Source organism: Lissotriton vulgaris, chromosome 2_1 (genome assembly GCF_964263255.1).
Source record: "Lissotriton vulgaris chromosome 2_1, aLisVul1.2, whole genome shotgun sequence".
In the NCBI taxonomy this organism is placed as follows: domain Eukaryota; kingdom Metazoa; phylum Chordata; class Amphibia; order Caudata; family Salamandridae; genus Lissotriton; species Lissotriton vulgaris.
This window is the reverse complement of record NC_141687.1, coordinates 232,568,298-232,595,469: the sequence shown is the minus strand read 5'-3', so window position 1 is coordinate 232,595,469 and position 27,172 is coordinate 232,568,298. Positions and strand designations below refer to the sequence as shown.

The 27,172-nt window shown below is 45.4% G+C and overlaps 1 protein-coding gene across 1 annotated transcript in view; it reads left to right on the top strand.

Annotated features, from left to right (window-relative positions):
- The window catches only part of RABEP1 (rabaptin, RAB GTPase binding effector protein 1), an 899,286-nt gene that overhangs the window by 414,235 nt on the left and 457,879 nt on the right, over nt 1–27,172 (top strand). The window contains exon 10 of the mRNA XM_086954813.1: nt 11,269–11,373. Coding sequence (XP_086810939.1) covers nt 11,269–11,373 — 105 coding nt within the window. The remainder of the gene's footprint in view (nt 1–11,268; nt 11,374–27,172) is intronic.

The following is a 27,172-nucleotide window of genomic DNA, read 5'->3' as shown; positions in this document are numbered from 1 at the left end:
GACACATGGTCCACAAGTGTAATAGTGCCCATATATAAAAAAGGAGAAAGAACTGACCCAGTACACTATAGACCCATTTCACTTCTAGACAACACCCTTAAAATCTTGGGGCGAGTGCTATACAATAGAATAAATGATTGGGTGGATGAAACAGGGATCTTAGATCCCTGTCAAATGGGTTTTAGAAGTGGGGTTGGGACGACAGAGCAGTGCCTGAATTTAAATTTAGTAATTGGTAAATATACCATCTCTCGGTCGGTACCAATCTACTTAGCGTTCATGGACTTATCGTCCGCATTCGACCTAGTAAATAGGTCTAAATTGTGGTCCATTCTTCTAGACTATGGTCTAGAAGAGCCCCTGCTACACTTACTGGTCTACCTGCATACCGACACAAAGGCACAAGTAAGGATCGGGATGGCGGGGGAAGTATCAGGGCACATAAAGGTAGAAAGAGGAGTAAGGCAGGTGTGCGTTTTAGCACCCCTGTTGTTCATTATTTATATTAACGGACTAAACAACTCCTTAAAACTGGCAACTACGGATGTCCCAAAAATAAGGGGGGGATTGCTACCGACTCTGTTTTATACAGATGACGCGGTGCTCATGGGCCTTACACCAAACGCTTTACGTAGTTTGGTAAAAAACTTTGCACAATATATGGATAAACTAATCTTAAAGTAAATTTAAAAAAATCTTTTATTATGTCTTGTGGGCCGGGGAAGAGACAGCTACGTGTTATTTCGGTGGGATTAGACAAACTTTACTCCACTAATACCTTTCCCTACTTAGGAATGGTTTTTGCTGCGAACGGCTCGTGGAGTGGACATTTGGTCCACGCCACGAGCAAGTTCTCAAAATCCATTAATTCTATCCTTAGCCTCCCACGGCCTAAGAAAGTAGGTGCCACTAGAGCAATTTAATTTTTTTTTTAATTACAGTGTGTCCCAGTAGCAACATACGGGGCAGAGATTTGGGGTCTGGGTAAAACATCTAGTATCCAGACCGAGGAAAATCGTTTTTGCAGAAAAATCCTCGGAGCGCCTATCTCCTCTTCAGAATATATTTGTCACTGTGAATTGAACTTGTACTATATATCAGATTTCATAGCATCTAGACCGGCCATGTTTTGGCTGGCTATCTGGAGGAATAAACTGGCCTCCCTAACCCAAGATATTATAAGAGATTGTCTTAACTGCGAGAAAGGGATGACTATCCCCTGGCTCTCTGGAGTTTTTAAAAAACTGAGCAGTGTAGGTAAAGGACACCTTTTCCTTGACCCTAGTAAGATTGAGCCTAAAGACAAAAATGAGATAGTCTGCACTGTATGCACTTTATAGCAAAGATAGACTGGCGGGGGAGTTAACTAAACCAACTATCCAGGCTTATGTGAACAAAGATCTGTATATACAACCAATTCCATTGTACCTTACGTTGCCAATGACAAACTGGGAAAGATCCCTACTGTTCCATTATGGGCAGGCACTGTTAGATTTTTATTCTTGTTTCCCATTAGGTTATTCTTCAATAAGATCTGGAAATAAATTGTGCCCATGTGATGATACGAGCGTAAAAAATGATTTACATTTTTTCTTTTTCTGTAAATTTTATCAAAAATACATCAAATGGTTCCTAGTTCGATATTTTAAGAAGCACAGACCACTTTCTTTGGAGGAAGCCTATTTGATGCTGCTAACTTTGAATAATGATGAACTGATATTCCGCACTAGCACTTTTTTAAGAGTCATTACTTATGTACGGAAAACAATGGAGCACCCTTAGAAAATTCTTGTACTAATGCTGCTAAATAACCTGTATTTTGTAATGTGTTGATTTTTAAATGTATCTGGAATCATGGCTATTTTATTCATTAGGATTGTATATTTGTACTGCTTTTATGGATTTGTAAAAATTCGAATAAAGATTTGATTCCATTCGAGACCTAGCTCGTCTAATCCCAAGGTTAGGCCTACCTGTGGATAGGTCTGGGGCTCCCCCAGTTCCATCCCCACGCAGGCTTATGTTGGCCCTGGTGAGTCTACTGACTACTACTGGACCATTTTCTACCTCTCCTTCAGATGAGTCTCCATCCTCCTCCTCTACATCTTCTGTTTCAGGGTTGTTAGTCATCTTCTACTGGGGGTATGCTTCCATCTGTAGGATCAGAGGTGCCTGAATTAGAAGCCCTTCTAGCATCATATGTCTCTAAGAGACCTATCAGAAAAGGAAGGGTAGTGTTAGAACCCTGTTTCAGTCTCCTGGAGGTACACAATTGTCATCTCCTGGAAGCTGAGGGCTGCATATCTTGAAATGACCTGTGGAGGGTCAATAGCCACAAGGGTAGCCACTGCTTTCTCTCTTGTGGTAGACATGCTTTCTAGTGAGGTGTAAGTGGTGCACTTACCTACACTGTTTGTTTTCCTACTGATCCCTTGCTAAGAGTTGTAGTCAGGGTGTGCTACTCCCTTTCTACTACAACAGCTGGTTCAGTAGAACTCATAGTATTTCTTAGCTTTGTTATATGTACCTATGGTACCATATGTGATCTTTCAAATGATATCTCAAGATTATATTTGGTAAAAACAGCAAGCTCAAATCCCAACTGATGCACACCAATGTGAGAAGTTGGCCTGATATATGATGCTCACTAGTTCTAGTGTTCACCTTGTATCAGTCCAAACAACCCTTATGGTGATTGGTTGTAAGTCAACGTTATAGACCAGCTATCCTAATGGTAGCATGGACAAAGCAGTCTTAGGCTAAACTCTTTTGGCATGTGAAGCCAGCTGTTTTACTAGCAAAGTACTTTGGGTGGGTGCACAGCTATTTGAATTATAAAGATTTGCCTTTTCTTAGGTTCACCGCAGGTGGCGTTATTACCCCTAAAAACGCCTCTTAGTAACTAACTTAGACGTGGTTCCAGTGAGTCACTGGGACCATCCCTTTGGGAACAATCTTTCTCCTCTTATAACATCAGAGGATTCCACACAATTTTGTCAATGGTTAAATTAATTTATTTTAGAATTTTCCAAAAAAGAAGATTCATTTAAGGGTTTGAAGTTCATTTACATGATTTCATTATTCATCAATGAGGCATCATCATTATAAATTGAATCCAATGCATTTCGGGCTGACTTAGAGCCCTTCATCAGGGAATGACACTGTTAGGAGAAAGTAAATACCACTTATTTGTAAGCATAAAACATGCGAATATCTGATACATAGTAACACATTCAGCTTGACATGATTAAAGCATATATGTTTGTTTACCATATCTATTATTATGTTGGTACTGTCAAGGTACAGAAATGAAAAACAAAAGTACATTGAAACATAATTATGTGAAAACGACTTACATGCCTGTCTTTGTTCGTTCTGTGTTGGGACGCTAAACATAAGTGAAAGAAGAAAATCGGCGTTTGCTAACTCTGGCTTAGCCGTCAAATAGTAGACTCAACAACTTGTTTTGAACTCACTAACCTGGAGTTTACGATCAAGGATCTTAATTACCGCAACGCGGGTTCCTTCAATTTCTGAACGCCATTGGCAAGAATGTTGCTTTTCTGTTTGTATGCTCGCTATCGGTTGCGATCACGTGATCGATAGTAAATGAAGAAAGACTAATGCGTAACCGGCTGTATTGTAGTGTATCTTATCCTGAAATATCAGGTGATAACTGGTATAAATATCGGATGGTGTATAACCTTACGGAAAATAAAAATAAAAAGTGACAAGTAGATAATAAAGATTTGAAGAAAAGAAAAGAGTAGCCTCGAACCTTGACTAGGGAAGAATGTGTGATTTAGTGCAGTGAGCTATATCAGGGTCACATTGTGAGTTCTAATTAGTATATACACAACAGTATAGGTATTCACAGTTGTACCAAGTAGCAACACTGGAGCAAGTTCATAAGTAGCATGAGAATTCTATTCTATCATTGAGTCTGTTCGGTTTCTGAGTACATAATTTGTATATCCATAAATGTTCTCTTTGCAGTAGGTGTTTGGTATTGTCTCTGCCTTCTATCTTTTTGATGCTTCCCAAGATTAGAAATTTTAATTGTGCAATATTGTGTTTTTCTTCCATGAAATGCATTGCAACTGTGGATTTCACGTTCTTGAGACGGATGTTGGACTTATGTTCTGTAATTCTGACTTTGATGCGTCGTTCAGTCTTTCCAATATATAACTTACCACAAGGGCATTTTAGTGCATATATAACATTGGATGTGTCACAAGTTGCATTTACTCTGAGCTTGATTTCTTGTCCCTTCATAGGGTGATTGATTTTGTTACCCCTTAAAATATTATTACAATGTCCACAGTTGTGGCATGGTTTTGTGCCTTGGAAAATGTCAATTGTTGCCGTTTGTGGTTGAATCATTTCTCCTATGTTTCTGGTTCTAGTGAAAGCGAATAAAGGGGGTTCTTTAAAACAGTTGTTAAAGTCGGGTTCCAGAGTAAGCATTCGCCAATGTTTGAGTATTGTTTTTTTAAATTTATTACTGGATGTTGAGAATTTAGATATTGCAGCTATCCTAGTTTGCTCTTTTTTCTTGCTTGGTTGTAGTAGTGTTCTTCTGTTGATTTGAGCGAGCTTACATTTGGATTCCTCCATGATGTGTGATGGGTACCCTCTTTGTCTGAACTTGTTTTCTATTTCCGTTATTCTTTCGACATATTTTTTACGACATTTTTTTGATAACATCTTACCAAAACCCACAACTCAAGAAGCAGACCAATTACAGGGATTACGACCTCCAACTTCTTTTCAGGCACCTATTAGCCACAAAACAATAGACATATTTGAAAACATGGTTAAACAGGACCTCACCAAAATAAAACCCTATCAACATGGCAATAAAAACATTACTCAAAAGGATTTGGATACCCTAAGAAAACTATCCACTAATGAAAGAATCATCTGCACCAAAGCAGATAAGGGAGGTGCAATTGTCATAATGGATCGAGACATGTACGAACAAAAAGTATTGGAACATATCAATGATACTATACATACATGAGACTAGATCAAAACCCCACCATGGAATTCACACAAACCTTGAAAATTATCATTGAAAAGGCATATGAAATGGGTGTGATAAATGACAAAACAAAGAAAATTCTTTCTAAGGACAACCCTAAGAGTCCAACGCTACACATGGTCCCGAAAATCCATAAGAACTTAACTGATCCACCACTATGACCAATTGTATCTACCAGGGGAAGCCTGCATGAACCCATAGGACAATTGTTAGACAAATACCTTCAACCTTCGGTAAAAAATATGGAAATTTACGTAAAGGACACTACCGACTTCTTACTAAAACTAGAAACCATCAATATTGAACCAGAGGAACAACTAACATTATGTACAGCCGACGTACGTTCTCTATATACCAGTATACCCCACTCTTTGGGTATTGAGGCTATAGAAAGAGCTTTAGTGAATACGGACCTGGATGTTGCTTTTCAATCATTTTTAATGGAACTCATGCTTTTCTCCTTATATCAAAGTTATTTTAAACATAATGACAAATGGTATCAACAACTGGTTGGCACCGCCATGGGCAATTCGGCAGTGCCGGTATAAGCGAATCTCTTAATGAAATACTACGAAGAAAGACACATACTTTCCAAAACCAGATGGCGAGAAAATTTAAAACTTTCCATCCGATATATTGATGTCATTTTTATAATTTGGTCAAGCTCTAAAGAAGAACTGCATAAAGCCCTGACAGAATTCAATGAAATTGACGAGAGAATCCAACTAACGTGGGAAATATCAAACACAACCATCACATTTTTGGATGTCAGAGTGAACCTTACGAACAGAGGACTTGAAACTGACCTATATGTCAAAAGTACTGACAGAAACAACATGTTGCACTATAGCAGTTTTCATGAACATAACCTCAAGAGATTTTTACCTTTTTCCCAAATGGCCAGAATAAAGAGAATCTCATCGGAACCAACTACAATGGAAAAAAGAATAACGGAAATAGAAAACAAGTTCAGACAAAGAGGGTACCCATCACACATCATGGAGGAATCCAAATGTAAGCTCGCTCAAATCAACAAAAGAACACTACTACAACCAAGCAAGAAAAAAGAGCAAACTAGGATAGTTGCAATATCTAAATTCTCAACATCCAGTAATAAATTTAAAAAAACAATACTCAAACATTGGCGAATGCTTACTCTGGAACCCGACTTTAACAACTGTTTTAAAGAACCCCCTTTATTCGCTTTCACTAGAACCAGAAACATAGGAGAAATGATTCAACCACAAACGGCAACAATTGAAATTTTCAAAGGCACAAAACCATGCCACAACTGTGGACATTGTAATAATATTTTAAGGGGTAACAAAATCAATCACCCTATGAAGGGACAAGAAATCAAGCTCAGAGTAAAGGCAACTTGTGGCACATCCAATGTTATATATGCACTAAAATGCCCTTGTGGTAAGTTATATATTGGAAAGACTGAACGACGCATCAAAGTCAGAATTACAGAACATAAGTCCAACATTCCGTCTCAAGAACGTGAAATCCACAGTTGCAATGCATTTCATGGAAGAAAAACACAATATTGCACAATTAAAATTTCTAATCTTGGAAAGCATCAAAAAGATAGAAGGCAGAGACAATACCAAACACCTACTGCAAAGAGAAAATTTATGGATATACAAATTATGTACTCCGAAACCGAACAGACTCAATGATAGAATAGAATTCTCATGCTACTTATGAACTTGCTCCAGTGTTGCTACTTGGTACAACTGTGAATACCTATACTGTTGTGTATATACTAATTAGAACTCACAATGTGACCCTGATATAGCTCACTGCACTAAATCACACATTTTTCCCTAGTCAAGGTTCGAGGCTACTCTTTTCTTTTCTTCAAATCTTTATTATCTACTTGTCACTTTTTATTTTTATTTTCCGTAAGGTTATACACCATCCGATATTTATACCAGTTATCACCTGATATTTCAGGATTAGATACACTACAATACAGCCGGTTACGCATTAGTCTTTCTTCATTTACTATCGATCACGTGATCGCAACCGATGGCGAGCATACAAACAGAACGGCAACATTCTTGCCAATGGCGTTCAGAAATTGAAGGAACCCGCGTTGCGGTAATTAAGATCCTTGATCGTAAACTCCAGGTTAGTGAGTTCAAAACAAGTTGTTGAGTCTACTATTTGACGGCTAAGCCAGAGTTAGCAAACGCTGATTTTCTCTTTCACTTATGTTTAGCGTCCCAACACAGAACGAACAAAGACAGGCATGTAAGTCGTTTTCACATAATTATGTTTCCATGTACTTTTGTTTTTCATTTATAGATATGGTAAACAAACATATATGCTTTAACCCCTTCCGTGCGGCCGCGATTTCCCCAGTGTGCGGCCGCCGGACGAACAGGGGCGGGCCGTGACGAACCCCAGCCGTCATCAGCACACGAGCACCGTAGTGCATGACGGCTGGGGTTCGTCACCAGCATGGAAGGGGTTAATCATGTCAAGCTGAATGTGTTACTATGTATCAGATATTCGCATGTTTTATGCCAGCTGTTTTACCACATATAACCCCTTGAATACCAAATGAAAGGACACCACACCGGTAGTTATGGAAATAAACAAGATATGTATTAACTAACAAACACCTCTGAACTCTTTATGAGGTCAGAGGGCTAAGCACATGACAAGACTCTTAAGAAAAATACGTTAAGTTGCACGAATTTCAATGTTGTCCTAGGGGCGCACCAAACCATATATTAAACAAGTGGTATACGGAAGTCGATAGGAGTGGAACTGTCCAGAGGCTCTAGGATCGCTGGGACTACACTATCCTAACTTTATGTAAGTAATAGGAGGCCCACAGAACACGTGTGCAGAGTGTGAACTCACACGCGAGATGCGTAACAACGTCTATGGACAGTACAGTTCAAGAAAAAGGTGAGTACGGACAATCCTGACTAGATAGGACTAAAACGACTGTGAATCTGGATACTAGGAGAGTCAATCTACCCTTGAGCACCGAAAGGCTCTCGTTACCTCACCCACGGGCTGCGGGTGCATAGGTGCGAAGTTGTGTCGGGTTTCTGCGTTGAAGTCTATGGAGCCTGAAAGAAAAGATGCTGCAGGCGACCAGGAGGAAGATGTCCGGGGTGATCCAAGGGTGGATCAGTGAAGCTGAAGACCTGAAAGCAGAGGGGACAATGTTCGAAGTCACTAGCCAGTGACTGGAGTGGAACCAGGAAGGAACCAGAGGCTGTCGTCGCGGTCAGGTGAAGAGTGGACGCTTGCCTGCAGCCACGTGGACCAGGTGGTGTCTTCGACGACCAGGATGGAGGGACGAGCTGTCCCACGAAGGCTCTCGCTGTCGGCGGTGTTGGATCCGGATTCGGCGTCAACAGGCCTTGGCAAAGGCAACCCACACGGTGAGTGGAATCGGCATCTGGTGCGGACCAGGAGGGTCCGGGGTGCTTCTCCTTTGCAGGGAAGCAGGGGCCAGTCTGGAGCAACCAGACCAGCGGTGTGGATTTCAAGGTTCGTCGTCTAGGAGGCCACTAGCCAGCCGGCAAGTGACCAGACAACGCGAGCAGCAATCAAGCAAAAGGGCCCAACGCAGATCTCGTGGATGCTGGAGGGCTGATCTTCTGTGCAGGAGCTGCTCGGGCTGGGGCTTCTCAATCCCCAAAGCACTTCGAGGATACCTCAGAAGTCGTGCTGGAAGCGAAGTGCAGTTTCTTCAAGATGGCTGGTCCCACGTGTCTCGTCGCACCCACGGGTCTCAGCTGTGCTGCAGATGTAGGTAGAGGTCGGAGAGGTCTGGGAATCCGGGTCTCGTCGGGCTCTGAAGTCTGGATCCTCGAGGGAAGACAACAAAGTGAAGCCGCTGGACGCTTGATGGTGCCTGCTTGTGCAGGGTGGACACTCCTTGCCCACAAGGGAGATTTCTTCAGTCTTCTGTGGAGCAGAACGTTGAAGTCCAGAGTTTCTTCTTGTAAAATCAATTCAGGATAATCTAACTTGGAATGGGACCAGCTCCTATCTTTATTCCGCTAAAGGGGGCTGTACTATCACTAGGTCCCTCCTATGGGTGGGACCAGGAAGGGGGGTGGTTACACCCCCTATCCTTTGTCCAGTTTCGCGCCAGAGCTGGGGCTGGGGTGCCCCAGCAACTGGTTTGAACCGGGCTATGTACAGAGGCACCTTGTGTGCCCCAGGCAGGTCTTATTCCTTTCAGGCCTGTCCTACCTAATATACAAAATCCTGTCTGGGGTGCTGCTAGCACCTCCCAAGGCAGGAAACCCTTTGTCCAAGCCTCCCTCCCAGCAGCAGGAGGTCAGACTTGTGTCTGGTGGCAGCATCCATTTTGTGATGCTGAGGCTCAAGTTTAACTTTAACTGGGGTTCACAGTTAGGTACATGTCGTGTCCCTCTAGAAGGGTGGAATGCTACCCCCGTCGCCAGAATTGGCGAGCTGGTAGTATTCCAATTCGTATGACACCTTACTCGACATGTTTTGATAATGCTATACCAAAGTTAGCAATAACCGCGAGGATTATAATGCACTTTAGAGTATATGGTATAGCGTTATCATGGAAACAGCTAAAGGACTTGATTCCGAAAGCTGCAGACAGGCTCAGCTCATGCCAGATCACTATCTCACATAATTCCAAGCACACTGCCTCCAGGATTGTTAAGGCCTGCCATAGGAGTGACTTATAGGAGTTTGTGTCCATTTTAGGGTTAGATATAGGTATACTATATCTAAAGCAAAGGGTGATTACACCACCTTGCCCCAGCTGATTGATCAGCCAGTTGTGTCAGATTTGGATGGCCAGCCAGGGGTGGCATAATACATGCTGTAGGCCCTGGGTTCACTTATGCCCTGGGTACCTATGGTACACTGTACAAGGACTTACAAGAGTGACCCAATACCAATTGGTAAATGCATCTAAAGTACATGGATGTCAATTTAGAGAGAGAACAGCTAGGCTGTGGGTCTGATTAGCAGGCCCACAGCCAGAGAAAGTCGTAAACCAGTGAAGCAAAAAGCAAAAATCTGGGGTGACCATAGGATTGCAGAACCGACTCCCTACTCTCCTACAATATGCAAAAGCTGCATGGCCCTGGAGCCGAAAATTGAGGCAATAGCCTCTCTCAACCATTAACCCAGTTACTCTCACAGACCTTCCAAACGGATAAAGTGTCACACAGACACGTTCACAGGACCACCAAAAGAGATCTTTGGAGCTGCTTCTGTACCATCTCCAACTATCAGGTTAGGGGGGGCATTTCCTTTTTGGCCCTCACCCAAGAATACCTAGATTCAGACCGATGATTGAGGCTGATTGGGCACTCCAGTCACACCCTTTGGTTTGTACAGAAGCCCCCTGTCTGCCCACTCAGTTTTTATGGTCTGGCTTGACAGCGTAGCTGTCGCCTTACTGTTATGTGAGTACCGCTAGAAAAGGGCTTTGGCTTCGTCCACATTTTGGGAGCCAGTAGTACATATTTTGATTTTGCAGAAGTTTAGTCCTTCCACAAAACAGTACTTGCCCTCCACAAGCTGTGATTATTTGGTTTATTCATGCTGGACTTTCAGGGGCACATATGACATTGTCATGTTGTAAAAGTGTCTTAGATAACTAGATGACTTATGGGGTTTGTCTTTCTCTGGCAGCAGCACAGATGGATGGAGGGCAGTCATTAACCTACATGGATGTTTAGGACTGGCTTGACAGTGCAACAGTTGTAGGACCGTTGGACCTACACCAATATTATTCTACTGTTGTTTGCTTCCGCACAAATACATATGCTGTTTACTTGTAATGCTTCATATTACCATACAACGTTCCTTAAAGCCAGACCTATTGGCATTGACAATGCATGTCTTTTTTTAAACTCATTAGCAGGCTTTTTAAGTCAGTTCATTAAACGGATTTTCTTAATATGTTGCCTACTAATGGTATGTTTCTTTGTTTAGGTTATTGTTAAATTTACTAATGTGTTTTTAAAGATGTGTTCCAGGAGCCTATAGAAGTGCAGCGATAGTTAACCATTTATACATTTGCAGAGAATTCCTATGAAGATATACTAGAATTACGAATTATTAACACTTTCTTCTCTGTTATAGTTACTATCTCTTGAACTTTGTTGACACCAGTGGTGCTCAAAAATATAAGTTCAGTTCTATATACAATGTAATTGCTCTTTTGATGCACACTCCTATCTTTTTTATTTCAGATTCAGAATGCTGGTAATAAACTAGGTAGGCGCTGTGATATGTGTTCCAACTATGAGAAACAGCTTCAGGTCATCCAGATACAAGAGTCTGAGACAAGAGACCAGGTGAGAGTTTGCTACTAAGAGAGTGCAAGTCTAGAGTTTTTTGTTCTACTTTATTTTGCACTGAGCAGGTTTACATGGTTTAAACTAAGTCCCTACAGGCATTCTACTCTCAGGAGTATACCAGAACTTTGCCTTGGGTGCATCATTCCTAAGGGTAAATGTAAAGCTTTCAACATAAACAGCCTTCGCCTTTAATAGCAGAAATTTTATTAATACGAGCAATCAAAATAGGTGATCTATGATCAAAAACATCAGCAAGTAAATATTTAATCGTTGAACATTACATGCTGAATATTATTAAGACGACAGATGATGTTTGTGATTTATAGGTGAAAACATAATGTACCCAATATCTGCATTAAAAGTTCAGCAACTAGATATTTACTTGTGTGCTGTTTTTGATCACGGATAAACTATTTTGATTGCCCCAATTAACACATTTTCTGTTATTTAGGGCTAGTGCAATGGTTAAAGGATTCTACCTCTCTCTGTACACTTACTAGAAGAGTAAGAGCTAAACTAGGAATCTAGAAAGGGTGTGCAAAACTAACAATAAACAAGCTCCTTGTTTAGGTGAACAATCACTGACGAAAAATACAGCATCTGATTTAACTGAGTAGGTGGGTAGAGGTTGGTTTAGCAAGAAGATGGCAAAGGAATGTTATAGAGCGAACCAGTATGCTGTCGTACAGCACAGTGATGTGGACCAAACAAAGTTAGTGGTACTTTGGTGGAATCAAATATGGATCCCATAACAACTCACATACTCCTTGTCCAGAGAATGAAAAGGAGTAAGGTTAAGCAATGAATTTTGTGACGGAACAGATCACAGCACCCATTTGGTAATAAGAGTAGATTACGGCTAGCATACTTGACTAGGGTTAAGCACAGAAAGCAAATCTTCAATTCATGTAGACCAAATCACACAAATATGTGTGCATGTCAGGGGAAGAAAGAGTTTGAGGTTCATTAGTGTATGTAGTGTTTAATGTTTGACATCACAGTAGTTGCTCTTAGCTAGCACATAGATTCTTTACTTCCATTCGCCTAAACCTTTAGTATGAGCTGAGCTTTCTAAGCTCTATATTCTGCATTGAATCCCAATCGCAACATTTTCTCAAATGGACCATGTTCCATTATTTGTGTAAAGGTCTCATGGCAGACAATACAGAGATGTAAACCTGGAGAAGTGTGGCTCAATGGTTAGAGCGGCAGACCCTGATGCAGAGGTCTAGCCCGGGACCAGGGTTCAATTCCCCGCCTCGGCGGGTCTTATGCTCAGAAATTCCACGAACCTGATAATTCTCGCCTTGGTGCCTATTCCAATCATGGAGTCCCACTCTGCAACTCTGGGCAATAGCTTGCTTAATCTCCGCACCCCCACAACGCTATGGATGCCTGGCCTCCACCTTGGGGGTGCCCAGGAGTGGACGCCTCACAGGGAAAGCCAGGATGGGTTCCACAGCGGTATTCGTACAAGCGCCTTGAGACCCTTGCAGGTGAGTAGTGCGCTATACAAGTATCAATTTACATTTTACATTTTAGATTTTGGATTCATCAATAAAATCCCTGTATCTCAGTAATAAAACTCTTTGTATCTACACATGCCTTAACCATCAAGTGGGTAAATAGTTTGGGAGAAATAAAGGAGTGTCAAGACCATCATCGAACTCATCGCACCCCTCGTCGTCGCTTCCATGGCCTACATACTCATCGGAGATCTCAACTTCCACCTCGATAACCTCAGCGACCCCCAACTCCAACACCCTCCAGGACAACCTCTCCAGCCTCAGACTAAAACAACTTGCTACCGCCCCCACCCACAAGGCAGGACACATCCTCGACCCCATCTTCACAGGAGGGAACAACATACACTTCAGCCACACCACGCCACCCCCATGGAGGGACTACCACTGCATACACTTCCACATCAACAATCCCACGATGCCCAAGCCCACAGCCCACACCCCCTTGAAGAAACGAAATCAAAATCACTGAGGAGCAGCTCGACTCCACCCTTAACGGCGATGGCCCCGCTAGCCAGACTGACGCCAACCTAGCAGCCAAAGAACTCCAATGATGGATCTCCAACTGCACAGACGTGCTTAGACCCCAGCGCAACCTCAACAGACAATGCCCCAGAAAAGCCACCTGGTTCACCGCCGACCTCCAAGAATCCAGACGCATCTGCAGACGTCTCAAGAAGAAATGGAGAAACTGCAAATCCTCAGACAATCGCACCTCCTACAAGAGCACCATGACAGACTACCACCAACGCATCACATCAACCAAAAGGACCTTCATCCAGAACAGGATCCTTGCTAACGCCAGCAACTCCAAGGAACTCTTCAACATCATCCAATAATTCACAAACCCCCCCCCCCCCCCCCAACCCCCAGCAAAACCACGGACATCACCCCATCACAGGACCTCTGCAACAAGCTCTGATCCTACTTCCATCTGAAGAGCAAGGGCCTCTATGACAACTTCAAAGACCAGACACCTGGCCCGAAACCACTCCATCCTCCAGCAACGCCAGCCAGCCCACCATCTCCTCCTGGATCCCAGTCACCACCGAAGTCACCGCATTAACCATAAAAGGCATCCACTCAGAAGCCTCATTGGACCCCTACCCCCGCACATCGGCCACAGAGCCGCCGCCATCGCTCCCAAACTACGACGCACCAGCAAGACCACCTTGGAAACCGGCATCTTTCCCGAAACGGAAACGCGCAGAAGTCAGACCCCTACTGAAGAAGCCCTCAACAGATCCCACAAACCTCAAAAACTACTGACCCAGCTCCCTCCTCCCCTTCACTGCCAAAGTCACAGAGAAGACCGTCAACACCCAACTAACGAAATTCACAGAAGAGAACTCCATCCTTGACAATCTGAATTCTGCAGCAACAGCACTGAACCGCTCCACTCGCCACCACAGACATCATCTGAACCCTCCTCGACCAAGGACATACCGCAGCCCTGATCCTCCTTGACCTCTCTGTAGCCTTCGACACCGTCTCCCACCGCACTCTCACCGCCAGACTCTGCGAAGCCGACATACAGGGAACTGCCCTCGACTGGCTCCACTCCTTCTTCTCCGGAAGAACCCAAAGAAGTAGACTTGCTCCCTTCTCCACACCCACAGAAATCAAATGCGGAGTACCCCAAAGATCGTCGCTCAGCCCCATGCTATTCAACATCTACATGGCCCCCCTCGCCTCCATTGTCCGGCAGCACAGACTCCGCATAGTATCATACGCCGACGACACCCAGCTCATCCTCTCCATCACCAAGGACCCCATCACCACCAGACTCAACTTCCAGAAAGAAAGGAAAGACGTTGCATCCTGGATGAGCATTAGCTGCCTGAAACTCAACTCAGAAAAGAGACAGAGGTCCTGGTGCTCAGACCCGCCCCCTCTGCATGGGACAACTCCTGGTGGCCCACCGCTCTCGGCAGCCCACCTACTCCCACGGACCACACCTTAAACCTCGGCATTGTACTCGACTCCTCCCTCTCCATGAACCGACAGGTCAACGCCCCCATGCCTCGTTGTCGACTGCAGGTCCCTCTATTGTCTGGTTCCGCCATCGATCGCCCTCTGGGGTCCGGGGCTGTCGTTCTCCACTTGGTAAGTCAAGACGCTTGTCGCCTAGGTCATCGACCTCACCTTCTTCTGTTGTCAGGGGCTCTGGTTCCCAGAACTTTCCGGACGTGCGCTCCCGACATTCGACCCCCCCCCCCCTCTATCCACCCTTTCTGGGTTTTGGGGCGGGTTGGGCCCAAATAGAGGCCTATGCTACGTTTCTGCAGGCCACCCTTGGGTCCTCTCCCGTTCCTAGGGCGTTCTCGGAGCCTCCGCTTCTTGTGGGGTCTCAAACGGACTCGTTGGGGGCCAATTGAGCCCTTGCATCCCAGGAACGTCGGAGATGTGGTGTTAGGGCGCGGCTGGGTCCCCCTCTGCGCTCCACGTTGGGTCGTTAGGGCACGGCCTTCTTGGGTCCCCCTCCTCGTCCCACTGCGCCTCTGCCGCGCTGCATAGCCCCGCGGGGCTCCCAGTGGCGCCGCAGGTGGTTGCCTGTGCTCACAGCCCTGACTTGAGCACACCCCAGCCTTCCGGGCAGGCGGCCGCCTGTCCAGAGCTAGGGTCGGCGCTGTCCCGGCGCCGGAGGCTTGCCTCCTCAGCTCCGCCTCCGGAATCAGAGCCCGCTCTGGATGAGGCGGAGGCGGCACTGGGGCGGCGCCGGAATATTGCCTCGCCGGCCGTGGCGACCTCTTCTTCTTCTTCAGAGAGGGGCTTGTCATAGTTTTGGCGCCAGACTGCGCCTACTCGACGCCGGAGACTGACGAGTTGGCGTCTGACCAGGCACGATCGGCGCCGACACGTGTCGTTTAGACGCAGTCTTGACGCAGTGTTCTGGATTCTTCTATAGAGGCCTCTGGAGAAAGTTCAGCTCCGTCCATCAGCCCGGCGTCGCCTGAGCTGGTGCTGCCAGTGCCTCCTGTTGGAATTTGTGGAGCCTCCTCAGGAGCTCCCAGATCCGGCAGGCTTGGTTGCCTCACCAGGAGCCACGTCAGGATCCTCATTCTTCCATGGGGCTCCCTTCTGTGGGGCATTGGGTGCATCCTCAGTGTCTTGGGAGGGTCAGTCTACAACCCTCCCCCACTGATTTCCCCTCCACGAGGGCACTGAGGCTAGTGTGGCTTTTTTGAGAGTGGTCTCTTCGGCCGATCGCATCTTGAATATGCAAACTCCCTCTACCCCCTTGTCTGTGGACCCCTTGCTGGAGGTCCTCCACCATGGGTCCGGCAATTTAGAGCCACTTTTGCCTTTTGAGGCATCCCTCTATGATGCACTCTTGGGTACCTGGGTCCGACCTGCTTCAGGTGATCCGGTGACACGCTCAGTTTTGCACTGCCACCGCCCTGTTCCACATGACCTGATCTGTCTTTTTGTGCACTCTGATGCGCTGGGGTTTGTGTACAGACTGCCTTTCTTTCTCTGCACCCTGTAACGCTTCTTCCCTCTTGGGAGTCCAGGTGACGTGAATCTTGGGGTCACAACGTCTTTGCGGAGTAAGACACGTCCAAACCAGACGGCAGAAAGAAAATCTAACAATGGAGTCGATACTCATACACATTATCACCAGGAGGAGGAGTCACTTTAAAACAACTTGCACTCATCTGGACACAACACTAGATGGAAGGAGTATGAAAAGCATGTAACATATCTACAGCCACACATGCCTCGAACAAATTGTTTTAGTTGTAGGGTTTATAGCACCTTGATTTGACAGGCTATAGCTTTCTAGAGTCTGAAATGCAAAGATGGAAACGTGTTCGACAACAATACCAGTAAGAGTGAATTACGAACCAAAGAGATTCCAAATTGGTCTCGGAGCGGAGTAAGACACATCTTACTAGTGCAGCCCTTTGCATCCACTAGTGCAGCCCTTCGGTCTTTAAATACTGTGTGTGTTTTGGCTCGAGCTACTTCTGCCCTGTGGGACTCTGCACAGTCTTTGCTTACTGGTACCTCCGAAGGTACGCGCTCTGATCTTATTCACTCCATTGGGGATGGCCGCGAAATGGCCGAAATCACAATCTGTTCAGCCTTAGATACTTTGGATTCTTTGGGCCGAGCTATGGCGAGTTCTGTTGCCTGAAGGCATCTCGCTTGGTTTTTAAAGCCCAATTATACACACAAACTCTTTAGATTCTTCATGGGAGAGGGCAGCAGTTTGTATCATGCGGACTGTGGAAAATAAAAAGGATATGCGATATTAGAGGATTTCATTGATCTACACAAATATCAAACCTAAAATATTGTATCCCTTCAAAACAAAAAGTTTCAATACAAAATATTGTTATTCAAAAATGTCTTAACCAAAAATAGATAACAATCATAGACTAAAATTGATATAAAATATAACCAATTATTGGAAACCAAAATAAAGACTAAAAAACATGCATTTTAAAATATAACATTTATTTATTTAATTAAAATCAATTTCAAACTTCAAAATGTGCAAACATTAAAACAAACCAATAACCTAAATATTGTATGAAAATCATATTTAACATTAAAAATATTTAAACATACAAATATATTACATAGAAAAAAAATTCAATGACAAAATATATTCTTCAATAACTATATAAAAAATTGAATGTAGTCATAATTGTCTAAATATTAAAATAATAAAATAATTTATTTAAAATGTACAAATAACAAAAATATATGTACATATATATTTTTTTAAATAAATGACCATATAATTTGCTAGGGCCACCCACACAGAGCCGAAATATTACAGGAGCCTTTTAAAATTCCAAGCACAGCATTAGTTTGGATATGTAAAATACTGTCTGATTCAGCCTGGAATAAATAAAAGCAGCCCTTGACACGTATTTTGCTCTTACTAGAGCTTGTAAGAGGCATAGCTTTGCTTTAACACAACTAAGGACTTAATAAATTATGCAAAAAAGTAGTAGTGAACACTGAATAGTTCCCCGGTTTTAGAGGGGAGACTTCCAACTTCTTTCTGTCCTTCAGGGTCCTGCCAGAGAAGCCCTGACAAATCACACACTCCTCTGGGACATGGGAAGAGGGAAGGCAGAGGATACACACCTCATGGGGATCTGATTTGGCCTTCTTCCTGGAGCACTCCGGACATTTGTCAAATAATGCAGGCATATTTGACATCAAAAGGGTGCAAAAGCCAAGAAGAAAAGCACTAAAGTACTTTAGAAAGCACTCAACTTGAAACAAAAGTGAAAAATCATCAATAAACCCTTGAAAAGGGAGAGCTCAATGCTCCAGGGTCCTGCTTGCAGGAGCCGCAAAAAAGACCTGAAAGTAAAAGGGACCTGCGGTGCATTCTGGGATTCTGTTAAGTTCTGGAAAGTTCTCTTAAAGGCACAGTATCCTGTTCTGAGCCACATAATGGCAGCCTATGGGGCTTGTCTGTCCAGGTAGCCTGGTTTAATAGGCTGCATTATCTGTCTTTAATTCTCTCTTAAGTGTCTGTGCAGTTCTGCATTTTTCGACACTTTAAGAGATTATTTTTGATTGCTCCGGGGTCCACGCACATGGGCGGGACTTTTCACTAGATTATGACTATAACAGGGATACCCTACTACAGAACTGGAGTTACAGGACAGAAACTACTCCTTCTTGTGTCCTGAAAGTTATTTAGTAACCCAATCCTGCACCCTGAAAATGATTTACAAGCCTTGTGCATTATCCATTCTTACGCCCTAATAACTAATTAGTAACACAACGCAACAATCTGTGACCTAAAACATAATTAGTAATCTGGGTCAACATGTGCCTCTGCTAGCTGCAAAAATTAATTCGTAATCCTGTGCAATACCACTCCATGCGCCCTAAAAAGTAATTATTAACACAATGCAACACTCTTCCCTCAAACCCTATGAAACCTAAAAATAAAACAATGACATATTTACATTTTTAAGACTAAAAAAAATAGCTACCCAACAATTCTATAAACCCTACAACTAAAACAATTTGTTCGAGGCATGTGTGGCTGTAGATATGTTACATGCTTTTCATACTCCTTCCATCTAGTGTTGCGTCCAGATGAGTGCAAGTTGTTTTAAAGTGACTCCTCCTCCTGGTGATAATGTGTATGAGTATCGACTCCATTGTTAGATTTTCTTTCTGCCGTCTGGTTTGGACGTGTCTTACTCCGCTCCGGTTCAAGACCAATTTGGAATCTCTTTGATTCGTAATTCACTCTTACTGGTATTGTTGTCGAACATGTTTCCATCTTTGCATTTCAGACTCTAGAAAGCTATAGACTGTCGAATCAAGGTGCTCCTAACGCGGCCTTGAGGCTTCGTCCTTCCGGGCCTCTCTTTTCATCTCTTTGTCTTTGCCTTAGAATGCCCTGCTAATGGAAAAGACACCATTCCGTTTTTGCCCGAGGTGCCACTCTAAGTACCTGTGGACCGACCTCCATCAGGTCTGCAACATGCGCTGTCCTTCTGATCACAGGGAGGAAGACTGCAAGTCCTGCTGATTGTCCAAGAAGACCTTAGGGGACCAAAGGGTATGTTGCATGTAAATAAAGCGTCAAGAGGTCAACAGCATACCTGACCTCTTCAGTCAACAGGATTTGAGGAGGAGGAACTCCACAAAGCCTGTGCGGGTGAGGAAGAGGCTTGTTTGTAGGAGACTCAGACTTACAAATCGACAACCAGATGGAGGACCTTCCACCGGGCTAGTGTACTGTGAGTATTGCCTCCCTGTCCTGCCACCGAAAACACCTTTGGTTCCGACCGAACATAAGACTTCCGGGCTGCCACTGCCTCCAGGCCATGATTGGCACCAAATATCTGCTACAGATACCCCAATCTCAGACTCTGCCCTTAAAGGACAGCCTAAGCCATCGGCTTCTACACCGGGCCGACCCTGTTCATCTTCGGCTCCGACTACTTTGGCTCTGAAACTGAAGCCCAGCTTGGCATTGAAAATGTCAAGACTGGCATTTAAATCGGCTACTGGTTCTCCGATCAAACCAATTCTCCAGACAATGCAGGCAGGAACGCCTTGATCCATTCAGAAACTACATATGCAGCATCAGACTGACTGCATCATAGTCAAAACATGTGGTGTCCTGTACCCCCTCCATCAGGGTGGCAACTTTCTTTTGGAGTAGCAGTAAACTTGCTGATGCCCGTTAAAAAGAGGATAACGGACAAGGCTACTATTCACTTGCACCTTCCTCCACCTGCTTCTCCACCACCACCTCTGCCTCCACCCTTCATTCTGCCACTTTCATCCTCTCCACCTCATTCTCCAGGTGATCTCCTAGGTATCACTCCAGAGGGGTCCCCCATTCCTTCACGGGTGGGCAAGAGGGGCGGTGACATTTGATTCTTATGATGCACCACAGCCCACAGATCCCTGCCCAGATTATGGTATTGATCCCCAGGGGGACACAGATCCAAACCTTTACCCTGCCAAACCATTGCCTCCTGATATTTCCACTTCAAATCTGAAACGCATTAGCAGGGCTGCAGCATAACACCAGGTTTCGCTCCATAAAGAGCCTATAGAGGAAGATTTTCTGTTTGAAACCCTATCCAGTACTCCTAGGCCTACCCAATACTCCCCTATGTTAAAAAGCATAATGCGCCCCACTGATGACCTCTTTAAGGATCCTGCGCAAGCACGCATTATCACTCCAAGGGTCGGAAAGAAAATACAAAGCCGCACCCTTAGAACCTCGGTACATCCGAGGGCAACCTTCCCCTGATTCATTGGTTGCCTCTAATGCACTTAAGAGGGCGACTTCACAAACCACAACTGACTAGGACGAAATGGAGGAACTTCTCCAATACCTCCCTGTGGCGGGGTTAAAGTAAGAGACCGGAGACTAGGTCTAGGTAAGTAGGGTTTTATTTTCTTAAAGGTCTTCTTGTTCCTAGTTGTGAGTCTTTCTCGAGAATGCACCACGAGATCCGTGGTTAGGGCTGTCCTCTGGGCATGGTCTTAGTCAGCTCTTCTTCCTCCTTGGTCTTGGGACTGCACCCTGGTTTCCTCACCGTAGGATATGTGGAGGGAAAGACGCAGAGCTGCCGGTCAGTATTCCGTTCTCACTCTGAAATGTGCGGGGGGAACCAGGGAGTGTGGGGATCACCGCTGCGTATATGTATCAAACCATACGTCTATATACACTGGGTGTGAGGTACACGGTGGTGAGGAAAGGGTGAAGGGAAAAACGGGGCTGGAACGAATATGTACAAGGGGGGAAGGTAGGCACCAGTAAGCCGGCTGAGTTATTCTAGCAAGACGAGTCTCCCCGCCTCCCAATCCAGCCCGCCACTCGCTGCCGTACCTGCTGAAGCCACGCTCCTCCTGGAACGTGGCTCAGCAAATCGCTGGGACATTGGCCTCCTGGCTCCGCAACTCCTTCGGACAGGATTCCTCTCGCCTCACGATTCCGGGTCTCTAGTTCCTCGCCTCCAAACGCCGGTCGATCTCCTCTCCGCGCCAGAAACTCCTCTCCGGTGACATCACACGCCGTCCTCGGGTCTTCCTCATCTTTAACCAATTCCACTGCGTGAACGTCAGCTGGGGGCGTGTCTTCTCCATACTCATACGCCCTGTTAAAGGAGCCTTCACCCATTTCTTCCCCCTGTGTGGACCACAGCGGATATCTGTCACTGCTCCACTTGTTCTGAGGGGGTTGAAGAGAGGGAGATGTGGTAGAGTCAATCACCCACCATTCTTTGTTAGGGGAGACCTCATCTACCAGTTGAGACACACAGTTACAGTCCCGAAGAAACATAGAAGAAGACATGAACTGGTGCAGGAGAGTAAACTAATTTCCATTACCTCCATTAGGTGCGCCTTGGACTCCGCAGATACAGCTACCAGGGGTATCTATACCGGGGTGTTGTTATGCAGGCATGCTTGGCTGTGCATATCTGGCTTTAAACAAGAAGTCCAGCAAACCCTTTTAAATGTTCCCTCTGACAAGGAACACCTGTTTGGTCTACAAGTTGGCCAAGCATTAGGAAAGATGAAGAAAGACACTTAGGTTGCGAAGTCCATGGATGCAATAAAAAGACCCCCTCCCCTTGGCTTCTTTTGCCGCTCCTGATATAGGGCAGGCTCAAAAGCAGCATCTTCTGATGTCTCTTCTTCATCATACCGTGCAGAAAGTCACACCTCCCCTTCACGAGGCTATTACAGGGGCATATACAGAGGTAACCACTCCAAAGGTTGTGGCAGAGTGCTTCTTCACGTGGTGCCACACCCCCACCCTTCTCCTTTCCCCTAATCACTTAACACCTGTCTGGAGTCGATTACATCAGTTCTCCAGTATTAGGGGTGTCTTTCATAGATTCACATGCTTGAATATTCCCCGTCGTCGAAGTGGGAGTCCCACGGTACATAAAATAGCAGTAATATATGCATGTATATATGAGAAATATTATAAATAAAATATACATACATATAATGCAATAAAAAGAGTAAACTTAAAAAGTACCATAGAACAGAATAGGCCCATTGAAAAGCCCAAGGGAGAATTCACTTTAGTAATTTATAGGAGTCATTATGTGTTGGTCCACATTCCAGCCAATCAGGCTGTAGCCTCCTCTAGAACCTTCTCCTCAGAAGCCCAAGTCCTCAGATTTTCTACCGCACGTCGTGTGAAGGGAGTCTCCCTGAGCTCTGCTCAGTTTCTTTCAAGTTTCTTCATATTTCTTCATATTTCTCTTCAAAATGTCTTCTTCAAAGAAAACTCTGTTCAAGGCTTGTCCATCCTGTGGGAAACTTCGCCTTTTTCATGAGGATCCACACAGTAAGTGTATTTACTGTCTTTATCCGGACCATGTTGTCTCTACCTGCAGACTCTGTCGCAAATTTCCTCCTAAGACTTTGAGGGACAGAGAGGCTCGTCTACTTCTGTGGCTACAGAAGTTGAAATCATCTGATAACATCGTTTCCGATGTTGAGAGTATGTCATCTGGTTTTTCGAAAACCTCTCAGAAGCGTGGGTCTGAGACTGAAGTCCCCTCTCCTTTTCTTAAGAAGAGTAAAAAGTTGGGATCTTCCAAGGATGTCTCCTCACAAGACTTGCTTCAGGGCGCGCCTACGGGACCTGGTTCTCTGGCGTCTCGACCCAAGACCATGCCCTCCGTTTCTAAAACGGGCATTGGCTCGTCGACGGGCTCGTCTACGCGTCCGTCGACGTCTTCAGCGTCTACGAAGTCTGTTTTGGCAATTTCAACGTCGACGACTACTTCTTCCATGTCGACTAGTTCTGCCACGACGATGATCATCTCGTCGACGAGCAGCCAGGAGGTGAGACCCATCTCATCCATTATTATGATTTCGTCAATCAAACCGTCGACGAAGAAACCATCGTCGACGCAACCACCGTCGACGGCTCTCCCGTCGACGAAGACCAAGGCATCATCGTCGACGACAGGATCCTCGTCGACGACAACCCCGTCGACGATATAGTCGACGCAGACGATGAACCCCCCGTCGACGGCTGCTCCGCCGACGACCTCCTCGTCGACGGCAAAGACTGCAATTTCGTCGACGGCCTCGTCGACGGCCTCGTCGACGACCAAAAAATCATCGTCTACCAAAAATAAAAATCCTACGCCGGATGCAGCGGCGCCGACGAAAAAACAACTAGAGGGTGTTAAAGCTATACAACTCTCGTCGACGGGCTCGTTGACGACACAACAACCTCTACAATCTACTACCACCTTCAAGGTGGTGTCTACTTCGTCCCTCAAGTCTGTCCCACTTATACAGCTAAGTCCTATTAGGAGTGGATCTCAACCTCCGGAGAAATTATTTCAATCTGGAGCAGAGGAATCTGGAAATGATTCAGAAGTTGATCAACTTTATCAACCAGCAACCAGTCCATCGGATTTACACATAAAGTGTCAGGACTACAGCGATGAGGATGAGTATACGGATAATACTGTCGAAGATGGGAATGTCCTTTTTCCATTGGATAGCTCACAACAACCAAATTACGAACGCTTTACACAGATTCCTATGTCTATGGTGAAAAACCTGCAACATATGCTGGATGACTACAATCGTAGATTTCCACCTTCGCTGCCGCCTTCCCCAGCACCCCAAGTGCAGCGGTCCCAGCCTCCAGCTCCACACCCTCCGGCTCCAGTGCCTCAACCACAGTCTCCAGCACCTGGGCCTCGAGCTCAAGCGACTGTTGCACCTACGTCTCCTTTAGGTGCTGCTCCTGATACAGATAATGAGGGTCAAACTCCACAAAACACTGGAGATAATGACACTGATGATGAGGAAATGCAGGATTGGGACAATTATAGGGCACAGACACCCTCTACTCCACCAACATCACCAAGAACTTCGCCACCAGTGGATATCGCGAGTTTCCACAGCCTTATGGTTCGTGCAGCAAAGAGGTTCCACTTAACGTTGGAAACGCAACAAGCGGAATGTTTTTTGTATGACTTTAAAGACTTGCCTCAACGTCAAACTCATACCATCCCTATCATTGACCACATATGGGAAGAGGGTCTAAAGTTAATGGAGCGTCCTAACTCCATTCCAGCCGTTCTGCCTAGACTGGACAAAAAATATAAAGCACCACCTACTTCCCCGGCCTTCTTAGTTTCACAGCCTAAGGCAGACTCAGTGATCACTCAGGCGGCACAAAAAAGGTCTCGAAATCCAGCCATACCCCTGACTTCCCCCCCGGATCAGGATGGCCGTAAATTGGACTCAATTGGTAAAAAATTTACCACAATGGCAGCGACTACGGTAAGAGCTTCCAACGCCTTAGCCATTCTGGGTCGATACGACCGCCAAATGTGGTCCGAGATCGCTGGTCTTCTCCCCCAAATGCCCGATTCCATCCGGGATGAAGCACAGGCCATCATTCTCGAGGGAGAAAAGATTTCAACGGAAATAATCGACTGTGCCGTCGATATAGCCTCTACTGGCTTCCGACAATTGGCGGGTGCTGCAGTTTTACGTCGCCAAGGCTGGCTGAAGTCAACAACCTTCCGTCCGGAAGTTCAATCCAGACTGCTCGATTTGCCCTACGATGGCGAGTCTCTGTTCGGTAAACACGTTGATGATGCTCTGGAACTCATCAAAAAGGACACGGACACAGCGAAGTCCTTAACAACTCTTCAATACAGAAAGAGGCCATTTCGTGGGGCACGTGGTAGAGGAGGAGGAACCTCTACTTTTCGAGGCACGGGCCAATATCGAGGATACACTTACGACAACAGACAAAGAGAATCTTATCAGTCCCAAAATCGTTCATCCACCTCCAGACCTTACCAGCGGAAGTCCAACTACAGAGGTGGTGCGAACACCAGTAAAAAACAGTGAGAGGATTGTGCATCTTGGAGGTCGAATCTCGAAATTCTTCTGCAACTGGTCGAACATCACCAACGACCGATGGGTCTTGGATGTAGTTTCAAAAGGACACACCCTGGAATTTACGAAATTTCCCCCCGCTCGCCCGCCTTCGGGCCCACCTTCTCCCCATTTCAAGGAACTGTTGGCCCAGGTACAGCTTCTGATCAGGAAAGGAGCCATAGAATTGGTACCGCAAAGTCAACGCGGCAAGGGTTCTACTCCCGTTTCTTTCTAGTAAAGAAAAAATCAGGAGAGTGGCGCCCCATCTTGGATCTGAGGGCTCTAAACAAGTTCATCGCGTCAAAGACTTTTCAGATGCTAACCCTGCTTCAAATCTTGAATTTCCTCATTCCAGGAGAGTTCTTTTCGACAATAGACCTTCAAGATGCATATTTCCATGTGCCTATCGGCCAATTTCATTATCAATTCAAGGTCCTTCCATTCGGCCTTCGATCGGCACCGAGGGTATTTACCAAGATCCTAGCCCCGGTGGCCGCTTACCTGCGCTTACAGAACATCCAGTTTTATCCATATCTGGACGACTGCCTCATAAAAGCCAGGACTTTCCAACTGACACAAGAACACACACAAGTCTGCATATCCCTGTTCGAAACGTTAGGTTTCTCCATCAATTGCCTAAAGTCACTCTTTCGCCCTTCTCAACAACGAGATTTTCTAGGAGCCTCGCTCGATTCTCGGCTAGGGCAAGTGTTCGTTTCACAGGAACGTCAGAGCCGAATGTTGCAGAAAGTTCAGTTCCTACGGTCAAGGCAGTACGTTTCTGTCCGGATGTACAAATCATTCCTCGGCATGGCTTCTTCGTGCATTCAACTGATTCCCAACTGCAGACTGCACATGAGAGTCCTTCAAGAAGAACTCGACAGCCAGTGGAAGCAGGTATCAGGGTCGTTCGAGGACAAGATCCATCTGACGCCCCGCATACAAAGAGCTTTGGAGTGGTGGGCTCATCCTCCAAACATAGCAACAGGTCGTTCATTCAAGGACGAACAACCAACACTGACACTGACGACAGACGCCTCCCTAGAAGGTTGGGGTGCTCATCTCGACGGAATGTCCGTGAGAGGCAAGTGGACGGCGTCTCAGCGCACTTGGCACATAAATCGCTTAGAACTACTGGCGATTTTCTTGGCCTTGAAGTCCTTTCAAAGAGTAGTGCAGGGACAGACATTGTTGGTGAAGACAGACAATACCACCAGCATGCACTACATCAACAAACAGGGCGGCACAAGATCTCTCGTGCTATCACAGCTGGCACAGGAAATATGGGACTGGGCTCTCCAACGTCAAATACATCTCCAAGCGATCCATGTACCAGGTGTGGCCAATGTGCTAGCGGACGCTCTCAGCAGAGCCCTCTCCGACAACCACGAATGGGAACTCCACCAACCAACGTTGGATTACATCTTCCGACAGTGGGGCCGCCGCAGTTGGATCTCTTTGCAACTGTTCTCAACAGGAAATGTCTAAGGTTTGCGAGCCGGCATCCACACAAGGAGTCGAGTGGGAATGCCTTTTCAATAAATTGGTCGAACGCCTTCAGTTATGCATTCCCTCCTCTGCCGCTCATTCCTCGTCTGTTACACAGAATGAGATTCCAACCATGTCGGATAATCCTGATCGCACCCAAATGGCCGAGACGTCCTTGGTTCTCAGATCTCCTCCTATTCTCTCTGACACAACCGATACGGTTGCATCCTCTGCCACATCTTCTCACAATGCATCAGGGTCAAATATGCCATCCGGATCCAGCATACCTTCAACTTCATGCTTGGAACCTGAGTACAATGAATTTGCACACATGAATATCGACAAAGATTGTAGGACAGTGCTAGCAAATGCTCGAGCACAATCTACTGTCAAAA